General features: G+C 34.1%; 1 protein-coding gene and 1 long non-coding RNA gene across 12 annotated transcripts in view; one reads left to right on the top strand and one right to left on the bottom strand.

The window, feature by feature from the left end:
• Window positions 1-25,513, bottom strand: part of MESK2 (misexpression suppressor of KSR 2) — a 106,976-nt gene that overhangs the window by 32,951 nt on the left and 48,512 nt on the right. For 3 of the 11 annotated variants that reach the window (XM_073956248.1, XM_073956253.1, XM_073956255.1), the window contains exon 2: window positions 23,469-23,830. The exons of 5 other annotated variants lie outside the window; for them this stretch is intronic. In XM_073956248.1, coding sequence (XP_073812349.1) covers window positions 23,469-23,686 — 218 coding nt within the window. In that variant the 5' untranslated portion in view covers window positions 23,687-23,830. Of the gene's footprint in view, window positions 1-1,470; window positions 3,101-23,468; window positions 23,831-25,513 lie in introns of those variants that run through there. 3 more of the 11 variants (XM_073956251.1, XM_073956257.1, XM_073956259.1) reach the window with 1 other exon arrangement.
• On the top strand, window positions 2,080-17,083 carry LOC141387110 (uncharacterized). Its single transcript, XR_012408481.1, has 3 exons — window positions 2,080-2,202; window positions 3,160-3,567; window positions 16,807-17,083. It is a non-coding gene; the product is annotated as an uncharacterized lncRNA (long non-coding RNA).

The following is a 25,513-nucleotide window of genomic DNA, read 5'->3' on the forward strand; positions in this document are numbered from 1 at the left end:
TGCTTCCTGACTTAATGGTGTAAAAAATCGTATGGTGACCAAATAACATGACATGAAATTTTAATAGCAGGGTAGTCGTTATGAGCATGGATAGAACAGTACAATTATTCCCCTAATATAAGAAGACTTATAGGTTTTTGTGTGGTAATCAACAGGGTTTGCCAATGAGATAACCAGATTCCCGTTTTATGATACCTGCCCCACAAACGTCTAAAAATCTACACTGTTTAAATCCAAAACTTCATACGACACAGGAGTGGTATATACATACATATATATTTTTTGTACCATCATATGCTAAGGGGATTTAGTCCGATTCCCTTTTACTTGTTTTTTGCTTGCTATCATAGGTTGAGGATATACTTCTATCGACGAAATCGACTGACACTTTCTGACTTATTTTTACATCTTTCTAAATTGTTGTATGAATGTATTTATATAACGCGTCATAGAAGTATGACCTACAAAGAATATAACATTGTATTAAGGGATATGTAGGAGTCCTTAGTTATTATTATTATTTTTTTTTTTTTTGGGATTTGTAGTTTTAAAGCATAAAGTCGTAAACTATCTAAACATGACACAGTAATTACAATATAAGCTTTTATCTTAATAAAGATTCCTAGTTTGTTAACATGAATAATAAAATTCATGGCTATTTCTTAAAAAATGGTAGCATTGTGTACTGTGGCGCCTAGAGTATTGGGATGACCAATTTTTTTCCAAACTCATAACGTTCGCTCAAAAGAAAAAAAAACACACATACAAGCGATGTGGTCAGTAGCACCACAATGGTACTTTTACTGAAACAAAAATTCTCCCCCAATTAGTAGCTCACACATCCTGAGCAAAGCAATTTAATTTGAACTAGGATTCAAGTGAAGGCGAGCGAGAATGAAGAACAATGGTGGTCGGTCGGTCCGTCGATGATGGTGGTCACAACAATCAATATTTAGTAGTCACCCATACACAAGTACATTCATCCATACAATACGTAGTATATTGTACATATGCAATACACCACATGTATATTGATGATGTTTACACCAGCAGCAGTACAATTTTTAAACTCCCTCCCCCAAATAGGGAGGGAGATATTACGTAAAGGTTTTTTTCAACATAGAGTTGTTATTCACTGTTTTATTTTTTTTAGATTTGATTTTCCAAAGAGGTGTTGGACGATTTTTCTTTATACTTAAATATAATTAATCCATTTAAAATAATTTCATTTTAGACCACTGGAAACAAAAGCCATAGAATTAAGTTCCAAGAAATTGTGAAGTAACATTATTTTTTTTTTTTCATCTATTAAACATTCACAGGCAAACAACACACAACAAATAATTAATTAAACATTTTTACAACATTTTAAACAACATTAACTAATGGAAATTCATTTAATCTACACTTTTACATGCACATTTATATTATTTGGGTATTTTTATTTTATTCACTTGGATTTTTACTTACTTTTCGACAAATGTAGAACACTGACAGTTGGTTAGTTGGCAGTTACAGTTAAGTAAAGCAAATGAAGTTTTGCTTTTGTATTACTTTTTTTCTTGGTAATATTTTCAGTTGCGAAAAGGAAAAAAGAAGCCTCTCACAAATCAAAAGACATTAGACACAAATCAAATTATCTTCCTTTTTCAGTCCTTGTGACCCTCCTTTTTTGGTCTTCACTGCCTTAGTTTTTTCTGTTTTATTTTTTATCTATTTCAACTGTTTTCCTTTGTCTTGGTTGGAAAAAAACACAAATTCGAATGTGGCGAGTTATAAACAACACGAAAAGAACGGAACAACACACTGAGGAAAAGTGTTCCTGCTACTATCTGTGCCACTAGTGCCGCCGCCGCCGTCTGCACAAAAACAAAGTAAATAAAATGTACGACGATTATTCCAATTCAAAGTCGAAAAACCGAATAAAATGAGTCACCAACCAGTGGCAGCAGCAGAAACAGAAGTGAGCGCTTACAATACACGAACAGTGACGGTGGGTCTACAACAAAAGCAGCAACAACAACAGTAATTCAAGGAAAATATTGTATAAACTTTCGCTCTAGTTCTCGGTTTCATAGGCTCCAACAACCATTTCCCATTACAAGTTCCTTACACAGGGGATTTTGTGTGTGTGTGTGTGTGAAAAGAGAAATGTGTTTTATTCCTTTGTGATGGTGTAAATGGGGATTCAAATACAAATATGTGAGTGTGTGTGTGTGCAAGGATTAGTGTTGAAGAACTCCTAGAAAAGAATGGCGCCACAAAAGCGCCATCAAACAATAAATACAACGGACTCTAATATATGTTTTCCATACTTTCAACGACTCGCCCACCTCTCTTGCTCTCTTACTCTCTTCTACAACAACAGTACAAGGACTTGGAAGGAGTAAAAAAAGTAATAAAACAGTAAAGACACAAATACAATATTCTGCAAAATGATGGTAACCATGGCAACCTTACAAAAAAGGCAAAGGGAACCAACAGTTACAACATCAATGACGTATTCCTTTGGCCACATCTCTTATCTCTTCCTTCCAACAACAAAAGGAAATAACTCACAATAAAAAAGAGAGAGAGAGCGAGAAAATAATGGGGAAGCAAAAAGAGTTTGTGAGCTCCACAAAGTAAAGGAGTCGTCTCCTGTGAATGCCATGAGTTGGGCTGGCAAACAAATAATGCAGTTACCATAAACGAACTATAGACTTTTGCAGGTTAGAGTCACTTTTAAAAAATATTATTAAAAAGAGAGCAGGCAATTTGCCACTTGATTTTGTTGTCGAGTAAAAAAAAATAACGTCATGACAATATTCAAATTCAATTGAAACGAAAAGGGAAGTTAAAGAAGATATACAAAAAAAAACGTTTAAATTAAATTTAAATCATTTATAGAGTCTGAGAAAATTCAGTTATTTTTAGAAAAAGCTTTGAAACAAATAAAAATTACACTTAAAAAATTATGAAGGATCTCCCCCACTGAAACTGGGCAATATAAAAAAAGACACAGACAATGGAAAAATGGGACAAACAAATTGCAGAGGATAACTTTTATACAATTTTTTAGGATTCAAAAATTTATACATACACAGTATATAACAAAAACACTAACTAAAAAGTATTTAAAATATTAAGGAAGGCTTAAAAACTTTTTTTTTTTTGAAGTGTACAAAAAACGTGTCATTCATTGTGAGGGGCCAATGACTCGTTGAGACCAAAAGCAAAGCATAGGAAAAAGAGATTTTATGGAAATGGACGAAAATGGAGAGAAAAACAACCGAGAGAAACCAAACTGAATGTGCCAAGAGCTTAGGCTAGTAGCAGCTAAACCAAAGATTCCGAATCCTTCAAAATTTAATTACTTACCATAGTAACAACGATGACGAACAACCAACTACATAGAGGACGGGTAGTGGTATATAAGCCGATAAAAACTTACATTTGTGAATACATTTAACAAAATTGGCTTCTGTGGAATGGATGATAGATAGGCTGGTTGGTTGGAAGGAAAAGTGCGTTATTTGTTATTAAATTATAGAAAAAGCGAGGCAAGTGTTTACGCTCTAACAAAATGTGAGTTTTCTTTGAAAAGATTTTTATTTATAAAATTTATTTTAATGACTTTATTATTCGAAAGTTTTTGTTTTATATTTTATTTTTGTTATTTTAAAAAAATGGGTTTACTGCGACAGGGAATAGGCCTAAGATGGCGATAAGGAAAAACATTTATCGGTTATTTATATAAAAGAAAGTAATATACGAACCAATGATATTTAAGAGATTTGGTTAATTAGCTTAGAATTTCAGGCCAAATAAACGTGGATTATTTAAATAATATTTTTCACGGACCTTCAGACTAAATAAACGTGGATTTTTTAAATTATACTTGTTAAGGACCTTCAGACCAAATAAAAGTGGATTTTTTAAAAAATAGTTTTTCAAGGATCTCATACCAAATACACGTGGATTTTTTAAAGGACATTTTTTCAAGGACCTTCAGACCAAATACACGTGGATTTTTTAAAGAATATTTTTCAAGGACCTTCAGACCAAATACAGTTGGATTTTTTAAAAAATATTTTTCAAGGACCTTCAGACCAAATACAGGTGGATTTTTTAGAGAATATTTTTCAATGGCCTTCAGACCAAATAAAGGTGGATTTTTTTAAAGAATATTTTTCAAGGACCTTCAGAACAAATACAGGTGGATTTTTTTAAATAATATTTTTCAGGGACCTTCAGACCGAATACACGCGGATTTTTTCAAGGACGTTCGAACAAATAGACTTGGTTTTTTAAGAACATTTTTAAGGACAAATAGCCGTGGATTTTTTAAAGAATATTTTTGCAAGGACCTTCAGACCAAATAAACCTGGATTTATTAAGAATATTTTAAAGGACATTCACACCCAATAAACGTGGATTTTTTAAAGAATATTTTAAGGACCTTCATGTGGATTTTTTAAGAATGTTTTTTCAAGGACCAACAGACCAAATAAAATTGGACAGAATTTTTTTCAAGGATAGACTTAATAAACGTAGATTTTTTAAAGAATATTTTTCCAAGGACTTTCGGACAAAATAAACTTGGATTTTTTTCAGAATACTTTTCAAAGATCTTCACCTAAATAAACTTGGATTTTTTAAGAATACTTTTCAAGGACCTTCAGCTAAATAAACTTGGTTTTTTTTTCAGAATACTTTTCAAGGACCTTCAGCTAAATAAACGTGGACTTTTTAAAGAATATTTTTAATGACCTTCATGTGGATTTTTTAAGAATGTTTTTTCAAGGACCAACAGGGCAAATAAACTTGGTTTTTTTTCCAAGGACTGATTTTTTTTCAAGGACAAACCAAATAGACCTGGATTTTTAAGGAATATTTTTCCAAGGACTTTCGGACAAAATAAACTTGGATCTTTTCAGAATACCTTTCAAAGATCTTCAGCTAAATAAACTTGGATTTTTTTCAGAATACTTTTCAAGGACCTTCCGCTAAATAAACGTGAACTTTTAAGAAGATATTTTTCAGACCAAATAAACGTGGACTTTTTAAAGATACTTTTTTCAATGACCTTCATACCAAAGAAACGTAGATTTTTCAAAGAATATTTTCTCAAGGACTTTCAGACCAAGACATGGATTTAAGAATATTTTTGCCAAGGACTTTCAGACCAAATTAACGAGGATGTTTTAAAAATATTTTTTCAGGAATTTCAGACCAAATAAACGTGGATTTTTTAAAGAATATTTTTTCATGGACCGACATTTAGACCAAATAAACTTGGATTTTTTAAAGAATATTTTCTCAGGAAACTTTAGGCCAAATAAATGTGGATTTTTTTTTAAGAATATATTTTCAAGGACCTTAACACCAAGTAAACGTTGATTTTTTTAAAGAACGTTTTTAAGGACCTTCATGTGGATTTTTTGTAAGAATGTTTTTTCAAGGACCAACAGACCGAATAAACTTGGATTTTTTTAAAGAATATTTTTCAAGGACCTTCATGTAGATTTTTTGTAAGAATGTTTTTATTTAAAGAATATTTTTTTAACAAATAAACTACGATGTTTTAAAGAATATTTCTTCAAGGATCTTCAGCTAAATAAACTTGGATTTTTTAAGAATACTTTTCAAGGACCTTTAGCTAAATAAACGTGAACTTTAAAGAAGATTTTTTCAAAGGTTTTTTTAAAGGACCTTCATACCAAAGAATTCTGGATTTTTCAAAGAATATTTTTTAAATGGCCTTCAGACCAAGTAAACGTGGATTTAAGAATATTTTTTCCAAGGACTTGCACACCAAATAAACGTGGTTTTTTTAAAAAATATTGTTTAAGGAATTTTAGACCAAATAAACGAGGATTTTTTAAAGAACATTTTTCAGGATCCGTCAGACCTAATTAACGAGGATTTTTCGGAAATTTTTTTTTCTGGCACCTGCAGACCAAATTAACGAGGATTTTTTTCGGAATATTTTTTAAGGACTTTCAACCAAATAAACGTGGATTTTTTCGGTATATTTTGAGAGATCTTCAGACTAGATAAACATGGATTTTTTAAGAACAGTTTTTCAAGGGCTTTCAGACCAAATAAAGTTGGATTTTTTAAATAATATTTTTTTCAAGGACCTTTAAACCAAATAAACGGGGATTTTTTAAAGATTTTTTTCAAGGATTTTCAGACCAAATAAACGTGGATTTTTTTAAAGAATTTTTTCAAGGACCTTTAGACCAAATAAACATGGATTTTTTATAGAATATTTTCTCAAGGACCTTTAGTCCAAATAAACGTTCATTTTTTATAGAATATTTTCTGAAGGACCTTTAGACCAAATAATCGTGTATTTTTTAAAGAATATTTTTTCAAAGAGCTTTAGACCAAATAAACGTGGATTTTTTTTAAAAATATTTTTTCAAGGACCTTTACACCAAATAAACGTGGTTTTTTAAATAATTTTTTTTTTCATGGACCTTCAAACCAAATAAACTTGGATTTTGTAAAGAATATTCATTCAAGGGTCTCAAAAAATCGTAGATTTTAAGGAATATTCTTTCAAGGACCTTCAGACCAAATAAATGTGGATTTTTTTAAAGAATTTTTTTTCAAGAATTTTCAGACCAAATAAACTTGGATTGTTTTAAATGAATATTTTTTCGAGGACCTTCAAACCAAATAAACTTGGATTTTTTTTATTTTTCCAAAGACCGTCAGACCAAATAAACGTTGATTTTTTAGAATATCTTCAAATATATTTTAAGGACCTTCAGACCAAATAAACTTGTTTTTTCATATTTTTAAAGGACTTTTAGAAATAAACGTGGATTGTTAAAGAAAAAAGTTCAAGGATAATAAATGTGGGTTTTAAAGAAAAAAATTTCAAGGATTTTTAGACCAAATAAATGTGGGTTTTAAAGAAAAAAATTTCATGGACTTTTAGAACAAATGAACGGGGGATTTTAACGAAAAAAATAATTCAAGGACCTTCAGACGAAATAAAGAATATTTTTTCAAGGAACTTCGGTTTTTATAGAAAAAATTTTCAAGGAATTTCAGGCAAAATAAACGTGGATTTTTAAAGAATATTTTTGCAAGGACCTTCAGAACAAAAAAGTGGATCTTTTACAGAATATTTCTTAAAGGACCTTCAGATCAAATAAACCCGATTTTTAAGAATTTTTTTTCAAAGACCTTCAGACCAAATAAATGTAGATTTTTTTAGAAGTATCCAGTAAAAATCTCATTGCAAATCTCCGTACTAAGCCATTATTTTAACACGTTCGCGGACGCCAAAAAGCTCAGAGAGGTGCAAAAAATGACAAACAATTTTTTTTTTGGATTTTTTTTTTTGTATTTATTAATTAACTATTAATATTATTATAATTTTTTGTTTATTGTATTATGGATATTTATGAAATCAGTCGTATTATGTACATTAATCACAAAAACATTCAATTGTATACAAGTAAATGACTAAAAGTTGACTTTGGAAGTGAATGCTATAGCATTCACGTCATCCTGCGTCACCATGAAAATGCATGCTATAGCTTTCACGTCCGCGAACGTGTTAACAAGGGCAGAAATAATTAGTTATTTTTGGCCACTTCGACAAAATACATAATTAATTTTTTAGCTACTTATTTTTCGACTTTTAGAGGCAAATAATAGGTTGGTAGGAAGATGCATTTCACCTCCTTGATCTGGACACTTCAAAACTTGGTTTTAGAAGTTGGGTAGCAAAGATTACCCAGTCGTTTGGAAATCTGTCCTCAGTTCGGGTCCATTACACAAAAATATTGCTTCAGCAGAACATTTGTTCTTGAAGTAAGCAAGTTATGTCTAGTTTATAACAGTTTAAAACTGTTATACATGGAAAGCAGAATATATAATTAAAATATTTATTACATCCAACACCTAACCTTAGAGCTTGACATTTTTAAAACTGTATTGTATCTCCTCCTTGTAGTGACATGTATGACCTTCGATAAAATTGACAGTTTAATTCCTTGTGAAAAAACACATACATCTACATTTTCTTTATAGACGATCAATTATTGTGACAAAAACAACATCACATAAAATGGTATTTGTTTTTCATTTCCCAACCACCCTCCTCTGCCTCCTCTCTTCCATTTCCTTTCCGCCACCTTCCTTGCCCCAAAACGATTTACCACCCAAATATACTACATATGAATGTATGGGCAGAGCAAGTGCTTTGTCATGAATGGTTGGTTGGATGGACGGATAGGGTCATTGAAAGAAAGCCTTTTCTGTGTACTTGCAAATGTGAACAGTTTGTTACTTTAGCAATTACCTAGTTTTATGTCTGTCATACTATGTAGTATTTGTTTTGCTTTTTTCAGTGACAAAAAGAAGTGACATAATTTTTTTTTTTTTTTTGTTTTTTCTTCAGTCATTTTATGGATTTTGCAATAAAAAAAAGTTGGTTGCTACTGTTGTAGTTGGTGGCACAACAGAGGCAGACAAGCGCCAAACGAGGAAAACAATAATCAATAGAAAGAATTTTTTTTTTTTTGTGAACATTTTGCCTTGTACCACATCAAAGACAGAAAGGTTAATTTGACAATAGGGTGTTGGTGGTAGAGAAGCCAGTAGACACGTTTTTTCCCTCCGCCAGCCGGAGAGAGGGGTCTGAGTGTGTCATGTATAATGTGTACTTGTCGTAGTCGCCTTATTGACTAGCATGTCGTTGTCAGGCAGTCATTTCAAAAATGAAAAAAAGCAAACACATCATGGGAAAATGTTAATGACCACTTGAAAGAAATTGAGAGAGCGACTTTTTTTGACAAGGAAAACAAAAAAAGAAATGATGGCAAGCAAATTGAAGAACATAAATGCCTGCTTGTTGTCATTGTTTTTATTTTGTGCTTATTTGGTGCTTTTGAACTTGCAGCATATAGCATGGGTTATTTGTTTTCCTTGTTTTTTTTTTCAGGACTTTTTTCCCACACACACACACACGCTAGTGTTCATACGCTGTGGAAAGATTTTTGAACCAAAGGATTATTTGAAATACTTTACGGATTTCATTTACAACATTTAAGGCTTTACTAGCTCGCTTTCTCTCAGCCATTCATTATTTTCTGTTTTGCTTAGATGATGGTCCGTCCTAATGGGAATATCATCATCATGACCTTGCTGCTGCTGTTAGTACGTGGGTAATGTGGAATGTTGTTTTTGAAATTCGGGCATATACATTTGTTAACATTTTATTGTGATGGTAATACAGGTGTTACATTTAATTAACATTCAAGTGTGAGTTACGACGAGCAGAAGAAGGTAGTCAGTCATTCAGCTCCTGCCACCTAGCATCAGTGTATAATGGAATGGTGTGTTCACTCGAGTTTTAAAATTTATTTCTGTTGGAAAAATTACCAACTTTTGCAACAAAATGTGTAAATGATGAGTAGAGAAGAACGAACACCGTATGGGATGGATGGCGGTGGTGGTGGCTGTTGGAAGCTTAAGATTAATTAGTAAATTGTAACACGGGAATTGCTTTGGAGGTTAAATGCAAAACGTGCAATAACAATTTACATTTTTTCGTTGTTAAAGAATATGTGATGAACACTTGCCACATGCCATAAACATTATGCAAGAAGAAGAAGAAGAAGAAAACTAAGAAGATTGAGGGGTTTTGTGGATATAAAGTGAGGAAGAACTCGAGTATCAAGAGGATATGGAAAAGAAGCTGAAGCTGAGTCGTTCAAGACAATTTTAGCAAAATATTCAGTTTAAATAGACATGTGTGTTATTAAACAAATGGAGCAATGTATAACACTTTCAAGCTGTTATACACTGAAATCTTATATAAAAAAATTAAGCGAAATTTCGTACTATTCCCCATTTTTACCCTTAGGGAGGACCGATATGGGCCATTTTAGAAGATAAATTAAATTTTGACAAAATATTAGGAGATCAAAAGTTTGGGCCAAATTGGTTGGTTGCCACATTCAAGTGACATCGTCCTAGCATTTTATTGACATTTTTTTAAATATTGGGGAGAACTACCGGGAGTTGTGGACCGGTATTGCCCCATGAAACTAAGTTTGGATATAATATGACGAAGACTAAATGTTTGAACAAATCGATTGAACAGTTCGAGAAGTTTTTATACACTTTTCGGGCGGTTTTCCTAAGAAATATGGACTTGCCCCTGAAAAAACTTTTACTGTCGTAATGGAGGTAGCGAATGAAAATCGCTTCAACAAAAATCAAAGTGATTCCAGAGCAGGCCTTAAAGTGAACTTATCCGAAATTTTGTGTGAGAGGTACCAGAAGGAGTAGACAAATATTGTTCATATTCGAAACTGATCTATATCTGGAAGACCATTTTCTCAGGAAGTATGGACTTGCGCCTGATTAAACTTGTACCGTCGTATGGGGGAAAGTGAATACATGTTGTTGCAACAAAAATCAAAGCGATTCAAGAGCAGGTCCGGTGGAAATTTCACGATGTGCAAAGTATGGACCACAAATTTTCCGAACATTTTTGAACTTTTGTGGGGGAGATACCGGAAGGAGTGGACCGATATAGCTCGTCTTCGGACTTAAACTAAGTTTGGACAAAATATTACGAAAGCCAAAATTTAAACGGAATCGGTTCATCTGTTCGGGAGTTATCGTGCGCACCAGCCAGCCAGACGGACGGACTTTATACTTGGGGTCCAAACATACTTGGGGTCTAAAACCATTATTTCGATGAGGCACATTTTGCCCGTATGAAAGTGTATATACCCTTTCTAGCCTAAAAACTGAGGGTATAAAAATTGCCCCGGGCTACGGCGATGGTTTTAGACAACTAGTTGCCTATTTAGCTCCGTTGGTCCCTTTGTCTATTTGGCACGGTCAAGTTTGTAAATGGGCAATATCGGTCTACTCCTTCGGGTACCTCCATCACAAAAGTTCAACTTTTTCGCTAGATGCGTATGATAACGATCGAAGGGAGTGCAGTACCCAATTTGGCCAAAACTTTGCACATTACAATATTTCTTCCACACAGATTCGAATATCGACTTCATATCGCTTCACTCCTTCGGGTATCCAAAATTTCAAAAATGTCCGCAGGGGAGCTTATGGACATGCCTCAGATTGTTTCAATTTTATTTTTAATTTTTTGCATTTTTCTTTTTTTGCAGCAGCAGCCGGTGGCCCTAGCGGCCCAATTTTATCGGGGGCAAGTTTATACTTCCTAAGATATTGGTCCAATAGCCCTAAAAAACCTGCCGGCATCAACTTAAATGTCGGAAGCTCACGAATTGTGTATCCAAGTTGGCCGACACTTTTCAAATCTTAAAATGTTTTCCAAACAAAAATTAAGTTTCCAGAAGGTCTATATCTGACAACACCTTCGGGTATCTCCCACACAAAAGATTAAAATTTTCACTTCAGTGCAGTTCAAAAGCTTTTTGAGGATGGCTTTTAAAGTTTTAATGAAGGTACTCCTTGTAATTTTGTATTAATACGATATAATTTTTTCGACGGCAAAACTTTGCTTCATAATGACCCAAGAGCTTAAAAATGTCTACGATGGCAAAAAAATGGGTGGTGGGTGTGATAACTATCGAAAGGATGACTCCCAAAATTAGATCCAGTTTTAAAAGTTTGCTGCAATAATGGCTACTAGATTATATACATTTAAATATTAAGTATATATAATCTTCCCGAGCAAAAATCCAGATGGTTGTATTCATTACCACAAGGTCACTACCTACAGTTAAAATACAAAGGCCATCCGTTAACAGTATTCATCAAATCATATCCGATATCTTTCGATTAAAATACAAAATATGTTTGGACGAAATGTGTTTCAGACAATTTGGAGTCGATCTAGACATGTCCGTCAGTCCGTCTGTCCTGCTGGTTGGAGCGCACGATAATTCTCGAACGACTTTCGAATTTTGGCTTTCGTAATATTTTGCCCAAACTTGGTTTAAGTTCGAAGATGAGCTTCATCGGTCCTCTCCTTCCGGTTCTTCCCACACAATAGTTTGAAAATGTTCGAAAAGTTTGTACTGCGTAACTTTCTACCAGAGTAAGATGAGGTTCAAATATGGACTCAATCGGTCCAACCATTCGGGTACCTCCCACACAAATTTCGGAAAATTTCAGTTTAGGACCTGCTCTCGAATCGCTTTGATTTTTGTTGTAGCAACTTGTATTCACTGCCCCCCATACGACGGTACAAGTTTCATCAGGGGCAATTCCACACTTCCTGAGAAACTACCCAGCAAAAAAAAGTCCTCCAAAAATCATGGGTTTTGTAAGGGATTTTTGGCAGCCGGAACTACTCGCAAACCCCCTTTCTTCCCCATTATTTTTACAAAGGCATGTCGCACTCAGTTTGTAGTTATTTTATGACCACTAGAATAACTAGTTATTCTGTTGCCACTAGAAGTTGAAAAGTAAGGTGAAAAAAAATTCTATTTTTAGAACAGTTGGATGTAGAGAATATGTTTTTAATTTCATCACACTTCAAACTTTTACTTTACTTTATTTTATTTCGCTCGTTGTGCGAGTTGAACACACGAACCCTCTGATTTCTAGCCAAAGACACTACATACTGTGCCACGCACACGAACATTAAGGGTTGCTTAAGAACTTAAATGTGCACGAACTGTTATTTTTTAATAAAAAAAACTCGCGTGCCGACTGTGAGCGTTGAACACACAACCCTAGGATTTATAGTCGGACACACACTCACTGTGCCACCGTCCTCATTACTAAGTGAGGAGCAAAGTAAGTAGGTTTGCCCTGTATTTTTTTAAGAAGTATCCCATTACTTTTCAGATTACTTATAATGCAAAAAGAAGCTTGTTTGCATTACTTTGTAATGGGTTACGTAATGACTAATGGATCCGTATTTTTGCTGGGTAGCCTTAAAGGTGCAAAAAAACCCCATGACACCGTGTGTAGTGGTTGGAGCGCAAGATAACTCTCGAACGGATCTACTCAGTAGGTCCAAAATGTGGCCTTCGTAATATTTTGTGCAAACTTAGTTTAAGTTCGAAGATAAGCCATATCGGTCCACACCTTCAGGTACCTCCCCCAAAAAAAGTTCAAAAATGTTGGAAAAAATTGTGCGCACGATAGGAGTGAGCGATTTGGTACATACTTTACACATCCTAATATATTTACCAGATATAGATCAGGTTCGAATATGGACTATATTTGTTTTGTTCAGTCTTTCGGGTACCTCCCACATAAGATTTTGGAAAAATTCACTTTAAGACCTGCTCTCGAATCACTTTGATTTTTGTTGACGCATCTTGCATTCTCTGTCTCAATTACGACAGTAAACGTTTTTTCAGGGGCAAGTCCATACTTCTTGAGAAAACAGGCCGAAGTGTGTAAAAACCCCTATGGCACCCCCATGGTCTATTTCGGTCCATTCCTTTAAGTACCTCCTCCTCCTCCACCTCCCCTAAATACATAAGTTTTTTGAGAAAAAAGTGTTTCAATTTACATAGGCTGAGGGTATACCTCTGTCGGCAAAGCCGACTGATTCTTTTTTACTTGTTTTAAGTTTTTATCGATATTTCAAAAAAACTTTCCACCAAAATTTCGGACATAACAATCAGATCTCAGGTATTTTCAAGTTTTTATCGATATTTCGGCCCAAATTGGATGTTATTTGGTATTTAGGGTTCAAAAATTGGTACCATATAATGGTACCGCCCGACTTAATGCATTTTGAAGTATGTAGCTACAATTTCTTACCGAATAAGCTATTATTTGACATTTAGGGTTTCTAGTGGTCAGACAACATCTCTACCAAAAATTGTATACATAGGAGACCACGTTTTAGAATAACGGATCCACTTGATTTAAGTATTAAATTCTGAAATTCTTCATCTACCTTAGGAATTATTTACATGCAGTTCAAGTCAAATTTCAAAACCATTTCTAAAACTACACGCGTTAAAAAATATTCAAACTCTTGGTGAAAAGACACAAGAAAGTGCTGATAATTCAAGAGATACCGTACGCATCAGTCAAACAAACACAGACGTATGGACAAGTTTAAACTCATATTAAATCAAAATTGTCTAAAACAGATTTGATCTTAACAAAAGTGTGCATTTCATTTTTCATTCATTTTTGTGAGAGACATTTTTCATCCTTTAGCCATGAAGCTGAGGATATTGGAATACAACAAAAATATCCTTTATAATTCTAGGGATATATTTCTGGGTACAATCACAATATTTATTCTCTTAAAATATGTGCTATTTTTTATATTTTTCTTCACGTATGTACATATGCATATACAAACTTATGTACATAATATTGTTCTTCTTTCACCGTTCAAATGTAGATTTCATGTTCTGCGGATTTCCAACGAAAAAGTGCAGTACATTGCAATTACCCCACTTTATTTGAATACATTATAAAAGTGAATTTACAAGTCAAGGCAATTCATTCGCTTTTGGTGTACCCTACACAAGTCGCATAGAGACATGTTTAGAATTTTAGAATTTGCAAAACTAGAAGTTGTCAACAAATACAACTTCAGAGAATAAATTTCGGAAAAAATGGAAATTAATAAATGAAAAATATTAAATTAAATTTTCTGGTTTATAATTTTTCCGCTCTTATCATAGATCAAATGTATATTAATTTCTTTAGAGAAGTTCTTAAAAAATCCATTAAATAGCTAGGCAATGGTTTTATTTAATATTTTCCCAATACAATAGAGAATCTTATACCGTTTCAACAAATCGTTGATATCCAACCTCTAAGCTTTGCTTAATGTTTTTTATTTATTTGTTTTTTTGTTTATTTCCCATTCACTTTTGCCACGTGTGGTGTGATGATGACGATGATGATTGTTGCTCTGCTGCATTTGCATGCCTACATACATTTGCATTGGTGGACTGCATTTATGAACGACAAATCTTTTAACTGGGACAAAGGCAGGCCAGGCACAAACAAAATCTGAATGATAATGAACGCTGTTGAGATGGATTTGGAATAACAAAAAATACACACAAAATAAATAAAAATAACGTGTTTGTTGTTTTTTTTTTTTTTTTCAAAAAAGGTGTTATAGCGACTGATAATATACTTTGGCTCGCCATCATTCGTTTTTTTTTTTTTTTTTTTTTTGAAATAACATACATTTGTTATTTTTAACAAAGTCTGTTTTTCGTGCATGGCTTTCTTAATGTTCTTAATAAACGATACGATGAAGGGTTATTAAACTGTTTGTATGTATTTCAAAATATAAAACAAAGAATAATGGTATTTTTTAAATGCTTGTAATAAGGCAATAATTCTCAGTATAACCTTTAAAACCGCTTGTACTGATTTACACGTTTCTTCAAAATATATGAATCATTTAATTCAGCTCTAGAGTTCAACAAGTAAAAATGTATCAGTCGGTTCTGGCGAAAGTGATACACCTTTTTTGGACGTATGAACTCGCCTACAAAAATATACAAACTTTTGGGGTTTTTATCTTAACAAATATTGACACATTCTAATAAATTTGATTTGAATTAAAATGGAAAAAATGTTGAACTTTTGCGGAAGGTATGCACCAATACACAGAAGCACGCCATGTCCACACCTTTCAACATTCTGACATTATTTTTCGGTTTCCTTATTTTAAATATGTTTACTAACGAATAACGACATTTAAACACAGTGACAACAAAAAATTGCGGTCTTGGCCAGGAAGTCGATTTCTGAACCATTGTGCGGGGAGGTACCTGAAAGTATGGACCGACATAAACCACCATTTTGGAAGTCATTTCTTCCGATAGTTTTCGTGGCAACCAGAAATAATCATTATCCGGAGTTATCGAAAGGAGTTGCTCGATATAGGTTAGATATAGCAAAGGTTGGACCAATGTCAGTCACTCCTAATCCTACCCACGTTAGTTTAAAACATGGTTATAGACAAATATGTCGGCTAATATCAGTCATCCTAATAGAACTATTGCATTTTTAACTATTTTTCCCCATCTTGTCAGAACAATTTTCGTGGAACTGAAAGTAAAAAATCGATTGCCTCCCCACAGGTGGTGGAGCTACTGTAATTACTTTGCACAAGAAATTGGCATTGGCTTTCATGTTTTCCTTTTTCAAATGGCAAATTTGACCGGACATTTTCTTATCGATTTAAGCCATATACGAGCATGTACATACCAAATGGTTTTGTCCTTTGTGACATATTTACACACATTCAGTAAATACACAGTAAATATTCATAACTCATATTTGAATATCCTTTTTTTGGCAAGTGTTTTGATATATCTACCACCCAGCGGTAGGAAGGCAGTGGCATTAGTGTTTTGACAAACACATGCATAGCTTGAGAATAAAATTGGCCAATATACAAATTTCATGGCAATTTCTTAATGGTCCAAGCAATTTAAATATAAAATATTAAAATAAAATTGCCTGCAGAACATTTTGAAAATATTTAAGAATTTATAACATATTCAAGTTTCAATTGGCAACATAAATTAAAAACACAACAGCATTTGATTTAATGACATTTCAGAGCATGACAAATTACAAATCCATAATTTTAAATAATTTTTTTCTTTCTTTTTGTTTATAAACAACTCGTTTGAATTATTACTATCTTGCTGAGTTTATTTTAATTTTTTTCAATTTTATTTCTCACTTGCCAACTTAATTGGCGATAATTGCAAATACATACATCCGTACATAAATTTACAATACCTCCCGCCACTTTGAGCTGTCTTTCTGTGCGGCGTGATATCTATTAACGCTGCTGTTTAATTTTACGTTTTGTTTATATTTTTAATGTATTCATAGCCGACGCTGTTTAACTATTGCTGCTGCTGGTTGTAAACGTTTTTCTGTTGTTGTTATTATTGTTGTAAAGTATTGAGTTGAACATCGCATTGGGGGCATTATCATGGAGTTATGTGACGACGACGCCGACCGGCAAATAATTTACCGGCTTCAACCAGTTCATTCATGTTTATTGTAATTCAATTTGGATTTTCTTAATTTATTAATTAAAAAAAATGTGAGGTGAGTGCAACGGCGATGCCGGCAGTTCATTGTAAAATGTCTTTGTTTGTTTTGTTTGTAAACAAAAAAACTCAGATGAGATGGGAACAAAAATCTGCAGAAAAAACAATCTGGGGGATTTGTGGTAAATTTAATAATTATCTCTGATCGTTATGTCGACGGTGTTTGTTGATATTTTCCTTTTCTTATTTGTTAAATAAAAATTTAAATATTTATCTTTGCAATTTTAACAAAGAGGCTAAATGCAAGGGGTTTCTCTTAATATATATTCCATACAGACACATATGACCGACCCATTGTGTCAGGAAATAGCAAAAAATATATATTAAAATTTTAATAAAAAAAACGCCACAATGTTTCTAATTAAAATTTTAACACAACTCGAGAAGTGGATTAAATCGCAAAAGTTTTGAACTTTCGTGGAGAAAAGAATATTGCACCGACATTTCATCTTGGAACTGGATCTAATTTTTAGAGTCATTCCTTTGGGTAATTGTCGTCAATTTGCCAGGGAACATCCACAAAAAACATTATTTCGCTGTAAACACAACCACAAGTAGGACCACAAAACGATCTTCGAACAGTTCTTAAAATTTTTAAATGTTAGGAGGGAGGTACCACATGGAATCGTTCCATATACACCAGCTTGGAACGTGATTTAAGATTTAGGAAAAATGGGATGCTGGGCAAATTTGGGTAACCAGCTCATTTTACTTGGTCACCGTAGTATTCTTTAACTTATTACCATCCATTGTACTCGCTTGAGTACAGACAAAAATTTACAGGAACATCCACAAAAGCACGCACAAATATTGTTGCACAATAATTTCAGCAATCTTAAGTTTATTATTGTATTCCCCACGTTACGTTTAACAGACAAATGAAGAAAAAAAGTTAAGAAATGCACCCTTATTCTGCATTTTGTTCGTTTTTTTAACAATATGTGATTTTTTGCAATTATGTCCTGGGGCTTAATGGGTTAAGAGGTTATGGACAATTCTGTCAGGAAGCATGGACATGCCAACGAAAACCCTTACATCGTTGTAATCAGGACAACAAGGAGCAAAAATTCCAAAGCATTTAAATCGTATTTAAGCGAAACTTTCGAAGGTGTTGTCAGATATAAACCTTCTTGAAACTTGATGTACGTCTGGAAGGAATTGTACGATGTAATAAGTTTCCGCCAAATTGGATACTCCATTCGTAAGTTATTTGGTTGATCACAGTAGGGGTTTTTATAGATTTTGGACCATTATGTCAGGAAACAGACTTACAAAAAACAGTATGTAGTATGGACTTGTCCTCTAAAAACATTATACCTTCTGTAAAGAGGGCAACGGGGAGTACCTTCGTTAAACATTTTAGCAAACATTTTGAACATTTGTGAGGGAGTTACCGGAATGAGTTGTCCGATGATGTACAAAGGATGAACCAATATCGGTCACACCTTTACGAGCTTTTGGGATATTATCGCGGAAATAAAAATTTTACCAATGTAAAAGGGTCCCCGAAGACAACTATCAAAACGATCCGAAAGTTGGTCTTAAACTGCAGACATACATACACAGTCACTTGTAAAGAAGTTTTTTCATGGCTGAAATACAACATTACGCTAAGGGGATTTACCACCGTCGAAAAAATAAACTATACTTTTTGCGCAAAATGTTGAAATTTTGTGCGGGAGGTGCCAGAAGAAGGCAATATTTGTTACAAATTAGCTGAAATACTTAGGAAATGTCGCCAACATTTCTGAGGGGTATTTTGCCACCGTTGAAATTTTTGATGTTGCCTGGCCGGGGAATCGAACCCACAACCTTTAGCATGCAAGGCGGGTGTGCATTAGGGTTATGACTTTTTGACATTTTTTTTCAAAAATGATTTCCTGTAGCAAGGATGAATGAACTTTTGCCTAATAATCACTACGCTATCGTTTATTCCATTGAAATATAAAAAAATTCACGCACAAATCGATTTTAAAATTTTTTTATTTTTTTTTTTTTTTGAAAAACTATAATTATGCTATAATAAATAAACTATAATAATGTTTATTTCATTCAAATATTGAAAAAGGTCATGTACAAACCACTTTGAAAAAATTTTAAAATTTTTGTTTTTTGTTAAAAAATTATATCTTTAAATAAAAGCGTTTACGACATTTTTACGATTCTCAGAATTGAATTGAATTAGTGAGAAATAAATGTTATGTCAGTTTAATTATCTCATGTGACTCTAAAGTTTATTTTCAATTGTACATATATCTGCTTACAGTGACTTCAAAAAATTGTCCATAATTTTGATAAATTCAAATTTTAATATCATTTTGTGCGTGAGGTTTTTTCACCGAATCACCTTACAATTATGATTTTATGTAATCTTATGGCAAAACTCATCACGCTATGATACAGGAATATGAGGTTGTAAAAAATTCATAACCCTAGTGTGCATACCATTGCCCCAAAACTTAAAATGTAAACCAAAAATTGAAAAACAATCCCAAACTAGTACTTAAACTGCACTCTTTCTCAACTTGGTGTGGGAGGTAACCGAAGGAGTGGTCCGATGTAGTCGATATTCGGACATAATTCGGAGCTGTAAGAAATAATACGATGTACAACGTTTGTATCAAATCAGTTTCTGCCTTCGAGGCTTATTTTACGTACTACTCAATTTAGTTGGTACCGGCCGGATTTTTTGAGATTTTGGACCATTATCTCAGGAAGTATGGACTTGCCCCCAAAAAATGTGCCATATTAACAGGCCCCACAAGACGATGTGGTCCATATACGAACCCGATATATGTCTGGAAGGAATAATGCGATGTGCAAAGTTTGGACCAAATCGATTGCTCCCTTCGAGAGTTATCGTTCCCACCATTTTACAGAAAAAAAATTAGAACTTTTGTGGGGGAAGCACCCGAGGTCCATATTCCGACCTGTAGAGTTGTGCCAAAGGAACTATATGGAACTATCTCGTTCACTTCGCAGTTCCAATGACCCAAATTTTTTCTTTTAAAAAACTGCGTATACTTAATATCATACTTTACATTTAATGATGTTGCTCATACGTTTTGGAAGTAGTACAAGGAACTAGATTACCCAACCCAACCTAGATTACCCGACCTGACACATGGCTGGATAAAATAATACGATGTTTAAAGTCTGCACCAATCAGAAACTCCATGCTCTCTGGTCTTGGTCTTCTTGGTGCCGTCAGGGTTTCGTGGATCTTTTAGGCCATTACCTCAGGAAGTATGGGCTTGCGCCCAAAACAAAAATTGTACCGTCGTAAATGGAGCCGCAAGGACAGCCTGCGGAAAAAAATTTCAAAACGTTCCGCGAGGTGCTCTTAAACTTCACTTTATCCGAAATTTGTGTGGGAGGTACCCGAAGGAGTGAATCCATATAGTCCATATTCGAACCTGATCTATATCTGGAAGGAATAATACAATGTGCAAAGTTTGGACCAAATCGATTGCCCCTTCGAAAGTTAATAGTTTACACCATTTTAGAAAAAACAATTAAAAAAGTATCAGTCGGCCTTGCCCTCAGCCTGTGCAAATTGAAACACCTTTCCAAAAAAAAAAAAAAAAAAAAAAAAAAAAAAAAACATATGTATTTAGGGTATTTTTAAAATTATGGGCGTATGAACCGACTAAAATGTGGATTAGGATTAAAGTTCAAATGTGTTGCGGAGGAGGTACTTAAAGAAGTGGACCGAATGATTCTGGATGGACCGTCTATTATGGAAGTGGATCTTTTTTTGGGAGTCATGTCTTTTCTTTTCGACCAGAATGTCAGGAAGCAAGGACTTGTCCACCGAAAATATAATATCGCTTAAACAGGACCACAACGAACAGCATCGGTATACATTGCAAAAGGATGTTCGAACAGACCCTAAACTGCACTTAGACACAAATGTTGAACTTTTGTGGGGGAGGACCTAAGGGGAGGACCATATCGGGCCATTTTAGAAATTTAACTAAATTTGAACAACATATTACGAGATCTAAGGTTTGGTCCAAAATGGTTGCCCCGTTCAAGAGATATCGTGCATACCATTTTAGTGATATTTTCTAAATATTGCGGGAAGTACCGGAAGTTGGGCAACACATCTTCGAAATGAAACTAACTTTCGACAAAATATGACGAAGGCCAAATTTTGGACCAAATCGGTTGATCAGTTCGAGAGTTTTCGTGCTCTCCAGCCACTACATATGGTGACATAGGGGGTTTTTCCACCTATCAAGCTGTTTTCTCAAGAAGTATGGACTTGTCATAAAAACATTTTTACCGTCGTATTTGAAGCAGCGAATGCAATCTGTTTCAACAAAAATCAAAGTGATCCGAGAGCAGGACTTAAAGTGAACTTATCCGATTTTTTTTTTGGGAGTTAGTCGAAAGATTGGACAAATATTCACACCTGATCTATAATAATATAATAATTGTTCCACAAACATCCCATACGGGACAAGGGAGACTTCTCTCATATCAATGAGTGCACCCCGATTCATATTAGCTCAATGATAAGGGACCTACTGCTTATTGCCGAGTCCGAACGGCGTGTCCTAAGACACCACTTGTAGAGAAGTTTTACATGGCTGAAATACTCAGGAAATGTCGCCAACATTACTGAGGGGTATTTTGCCACCGTTGATAATATTGATGTTGACTGGCCGGGGAATCGAACCCACGACTTTCAGCGTGCAAGGCGGGTGTGCATACCATTGCACCACGGTGGTACCCACACCTGATCTATATCTGGTAGAAATATAAGGATGTGTAAAGTATGGACCAAATCGGTCACTCCCTTCAAGAACAATTTTTCCGAACATTTTTGAACTTTTGTGGGGGAGGTACCCGAAGGAGTGGACCGATATGGCCCATCTTCGAACTTAAACTAAGCTTGGACAAAATATTACGAAGGCCAAATCGGTTCATCCGTTCGAGAGTTATCTTGCGCTCCAACCACTACACACGGTGTCATAGGGGTTTTTTTGAACTTTCAGGCTATGTTCATAGGAAGTATGGACGCGCCCCTAATGAAACTTATACCGTCGTATGAAGGGCAGTGAATACATGTTGCTACAACAAAAATTGAAGCGATTCGAGAGCAGGTCCTAATCTTAACTTTTCCGAAATTTTGTGTTGGAGATACCCGAAGGAGTGGACCGATAGAGTCCCATATTGGAACCTCATGTAAGTCTGGTAGAATTTTTACGATGTGCAAAGTATAGACCAAATCGGTTATTCCTTTCAAGAGTTATGGTGGGCACAAATTGTCCGAAAATTTTCGAACTTTTGTGGGGGAGGTACCTGAAGGAGTCGACTGATGTAGTCAATCTTCGAACTTAAACTAAGTTTGGGCAAAATATTACGAAATGCAAAGTATGGTTCGATTCGGTTGACCCGTTCGAGAGTTATAGTGCGCACCAGCCAGCCAGACAGTCAGACGGACGGACAGGGCTAATCGAGGCCAAACTATCTTAAACGAATTTTGTCGAAACATACTTGGAGTCGATGAGGCACATTTTTTGGTCGTATGAAAGTCAATATATCCTCGTTAGCCTAAAGGCTGAGGGTATAAAATCTCGTTAGCCGATGGTTAACGATGAACTCATTCTCGGTTTTGTAGTCGGACACACACACTCTGTGCCACTGTACTCATTACTTTGTAATGAGTAAAATAAGTAAATTTGCCTTGTAACATTACTTGTTAGCAGAAGTTAATACAAAAGTTAGCTTGTTTACATTATTTTATAATTTTCTATTCGGATCATGTAGCTCCCAAATTTGTCGCTGGGTATATACTCTCACTCATAAGTTAAGGTGTAACAAGCTTTGTTCAACGGTATCGATTCAAAAATTTTACAATTTAAATTCGTATTGGTTCTGGAAAAGCTAACAATTTAAAAAAGCCAAGTCAGTGCATATGAGTATCTATTAAAACGATCCACTTTTACCAATTTTGGATAACACAGCAAAAAAAAAACATTTGTTGGCAAATGTGTCAAAACATTTGTCTCATCCAACTGTATCAGTGTTCAAAAAATGATAATTTAAAATTTAAAAATATTATTTAATTATATTTAAATGTGCATGTAAAATATATAATTACAAAAATATTTAAAAACTCTATAAATTTACACATAATAAATATTAATAATACATTATAAAATTCAAAAAACATTCACATAAATAAAGTACTTACAAGAGAAAAATAATGCCGGTAAACGAAAAAACGGAAATGCTCTCTCTTTCCTAGTTTCTGGGTCAATATTTCACTATGTTTTTTAGTCAAAGAGAGAGCATTTGCCAATTTGAGAGAGTAGAGGATTATTTAAATAACAACAACAACTACATTACACATTATAAATGTCATGCTAACTGAACAAACACAACTGGCAAGCAGAAAAATTAACAAGAACGAGAACAACAACTTACCTTGAACCAATTATGACAGGTTGGCGACCACCGTTATTGAGCAAATCATCGGAATCGTGAGCATTGTTAGTTCCCACCACTTGACCAATGGCCCTCTTGACACTTTCAAAGACGGAGACAGGGCCTGTTGGTTCTGTGGTCGATTGGTAAATCGATTGACCATTATTGTTGGCCCCCGTTCCCTCTAGGGACACATAACCACCCTCGGCTTGTGGCATATTTGTGATGTGTAATGTGATGCGAGCAATATGTTTTTATGTGATTTTATTTTGTCGGTTTTCTCTTCTTTTCTGCTTCGCAAAGAACTTCCTTTGGGGAAGTATTCACCGATGAGGAGTTGAAATACTACTAAAATACTTAGCCTTTAGTTTCGATTAAAATGGGTCGAGAATTTGTTGTGTGGTTGGTGGGTTGATGGCAGTCGTCGTCGTCATCAGAGTTAGTTGGGAGGTTCAGTTGTTGCCCATGGCAGTAGCAGGCAAGAAGAAATATAAATGTATGCCGGTCGGTATAAGCGGCGGAGGCGGTATAGAGGGTGGTGTTGGTGTAGAGGTGGGGGGTTGGCGGTTTTGTGGTAGTGTGGTGGTGTTTGTTGGTTGGTAGAAGCAGTGTTGGTGGTGTAGTTTAGTTAGATCGTTCCATTTTGATTATTATTTAGTATATTAGTGTTTTATGCCGTTGTTTTTGTTGTTGGTTTTGGATTTATTTAATATTTTAAAAAAACAACAGGCAGCATAACAAGTGTTGGTTGGTTATTTGGTGCCGCAGATTGTTTTGGTTTGTGAAGTTTTGAGGTTGATTGTACGGCCGATCAATTGCACGATTAGTTGGTTGGTCGGTTGTTCGTTTTGTTTTTGTTGTTTAGTTGGTGGGTGCAATTCAATACATACACATACATACAAGTATTACAATTTATATTACAAGAAGACACAAACAGTGTGGGAGGAAGGAAATCAAATATGTTTTTAATAAAATAATTACAGCACAAATTCATTACAACATCAAAACGGCACGGCAACAACAAACGTTTGTTGATAAATACAATTTATTTTTGTGGTGTATAAAGTTTTTTTTTTTATTTTTGTTTTTTTATTCAAGTGCCATTTGATTGAGTTTGCATTTCATATTTGCAAAATTCCATTTAAACAAAATGCAAATCATGTTTGCAGCGCATTCAAATTACACATTAACCATTCATTTCAAAAAAAACGGAGGAAAAGAAAAAAGTAAACAAAAGAAAAAAATCATAAATAAATTAATATCAATGTATAATACAATACAGACATACATACAAACATGTTTATATGTACACAAAAAATATTAAATCTAAATTAAACACAATCACATATTTATTAAATACTAAAATATGAGTTAAAGCACCAAAACCATGGACAAAACGAAAATGAAATTATATGGCTGATGATGACGGTGAGTGATGAGTGACGTGTTCTTGTCGTGTTTTGTTTTTGTTATGGTCGATAATGTTGCAGGGTGGTGGTAGGGGGAAAGGAATGAATTTGAAAATTTTATCTTGATTCCTACGTAATGATTATTGGACGTCACACACCTGTTATCTGACGACAGACATACTGTTTGCTCATTCCTCGGGTGCGATTATCTTATCTTTTGTCTCTGAAACAAAGAACACCTTTCCAGAATATGGTATACACAGTATACAATGTGAGTTTTTTGAGTGACCAACAATTCAAATTCATCATATCTTCCATTATCTATCAACATGAATTTGCCTTAAACAAATAAATGTTATAATAAAGCGTAAAACAAAAACAAATCGAAAAAATCAAAACCACTTTGACACACTTTTAAATATTTCAACTACATATTAAAAGATTTGTCATAAAAATTGTTACAAAAATAATATAACAATGGTTGATAAGCTATATTGAATGACAAAAAAGGTTCTGTGTTTACTTCACACCGCCACTGTTAATATAAAAACAGATGCACAAAATTCTGTTCAAATCTCAACAGATTTGTATTAATATGAAAGATCTAATTGAGGATTTTATTAAAACTTTACAAGA

The sequence above is a fragment of the Musca autumnalis genome, unplaced genomic scaffold, assembly GCF_047663935.1.
Source record: "Musca autumnalis isolate F117 unplaced genomic scaffold, ASM4766393v1 scaffold_5, whole genome shotgun sequence".
Lineage (NCBI taxonomy): Eukaryota > Metazoa > Arthropoda > Insecta > Diptera > Muscidae > Musca > Musca autumnalis.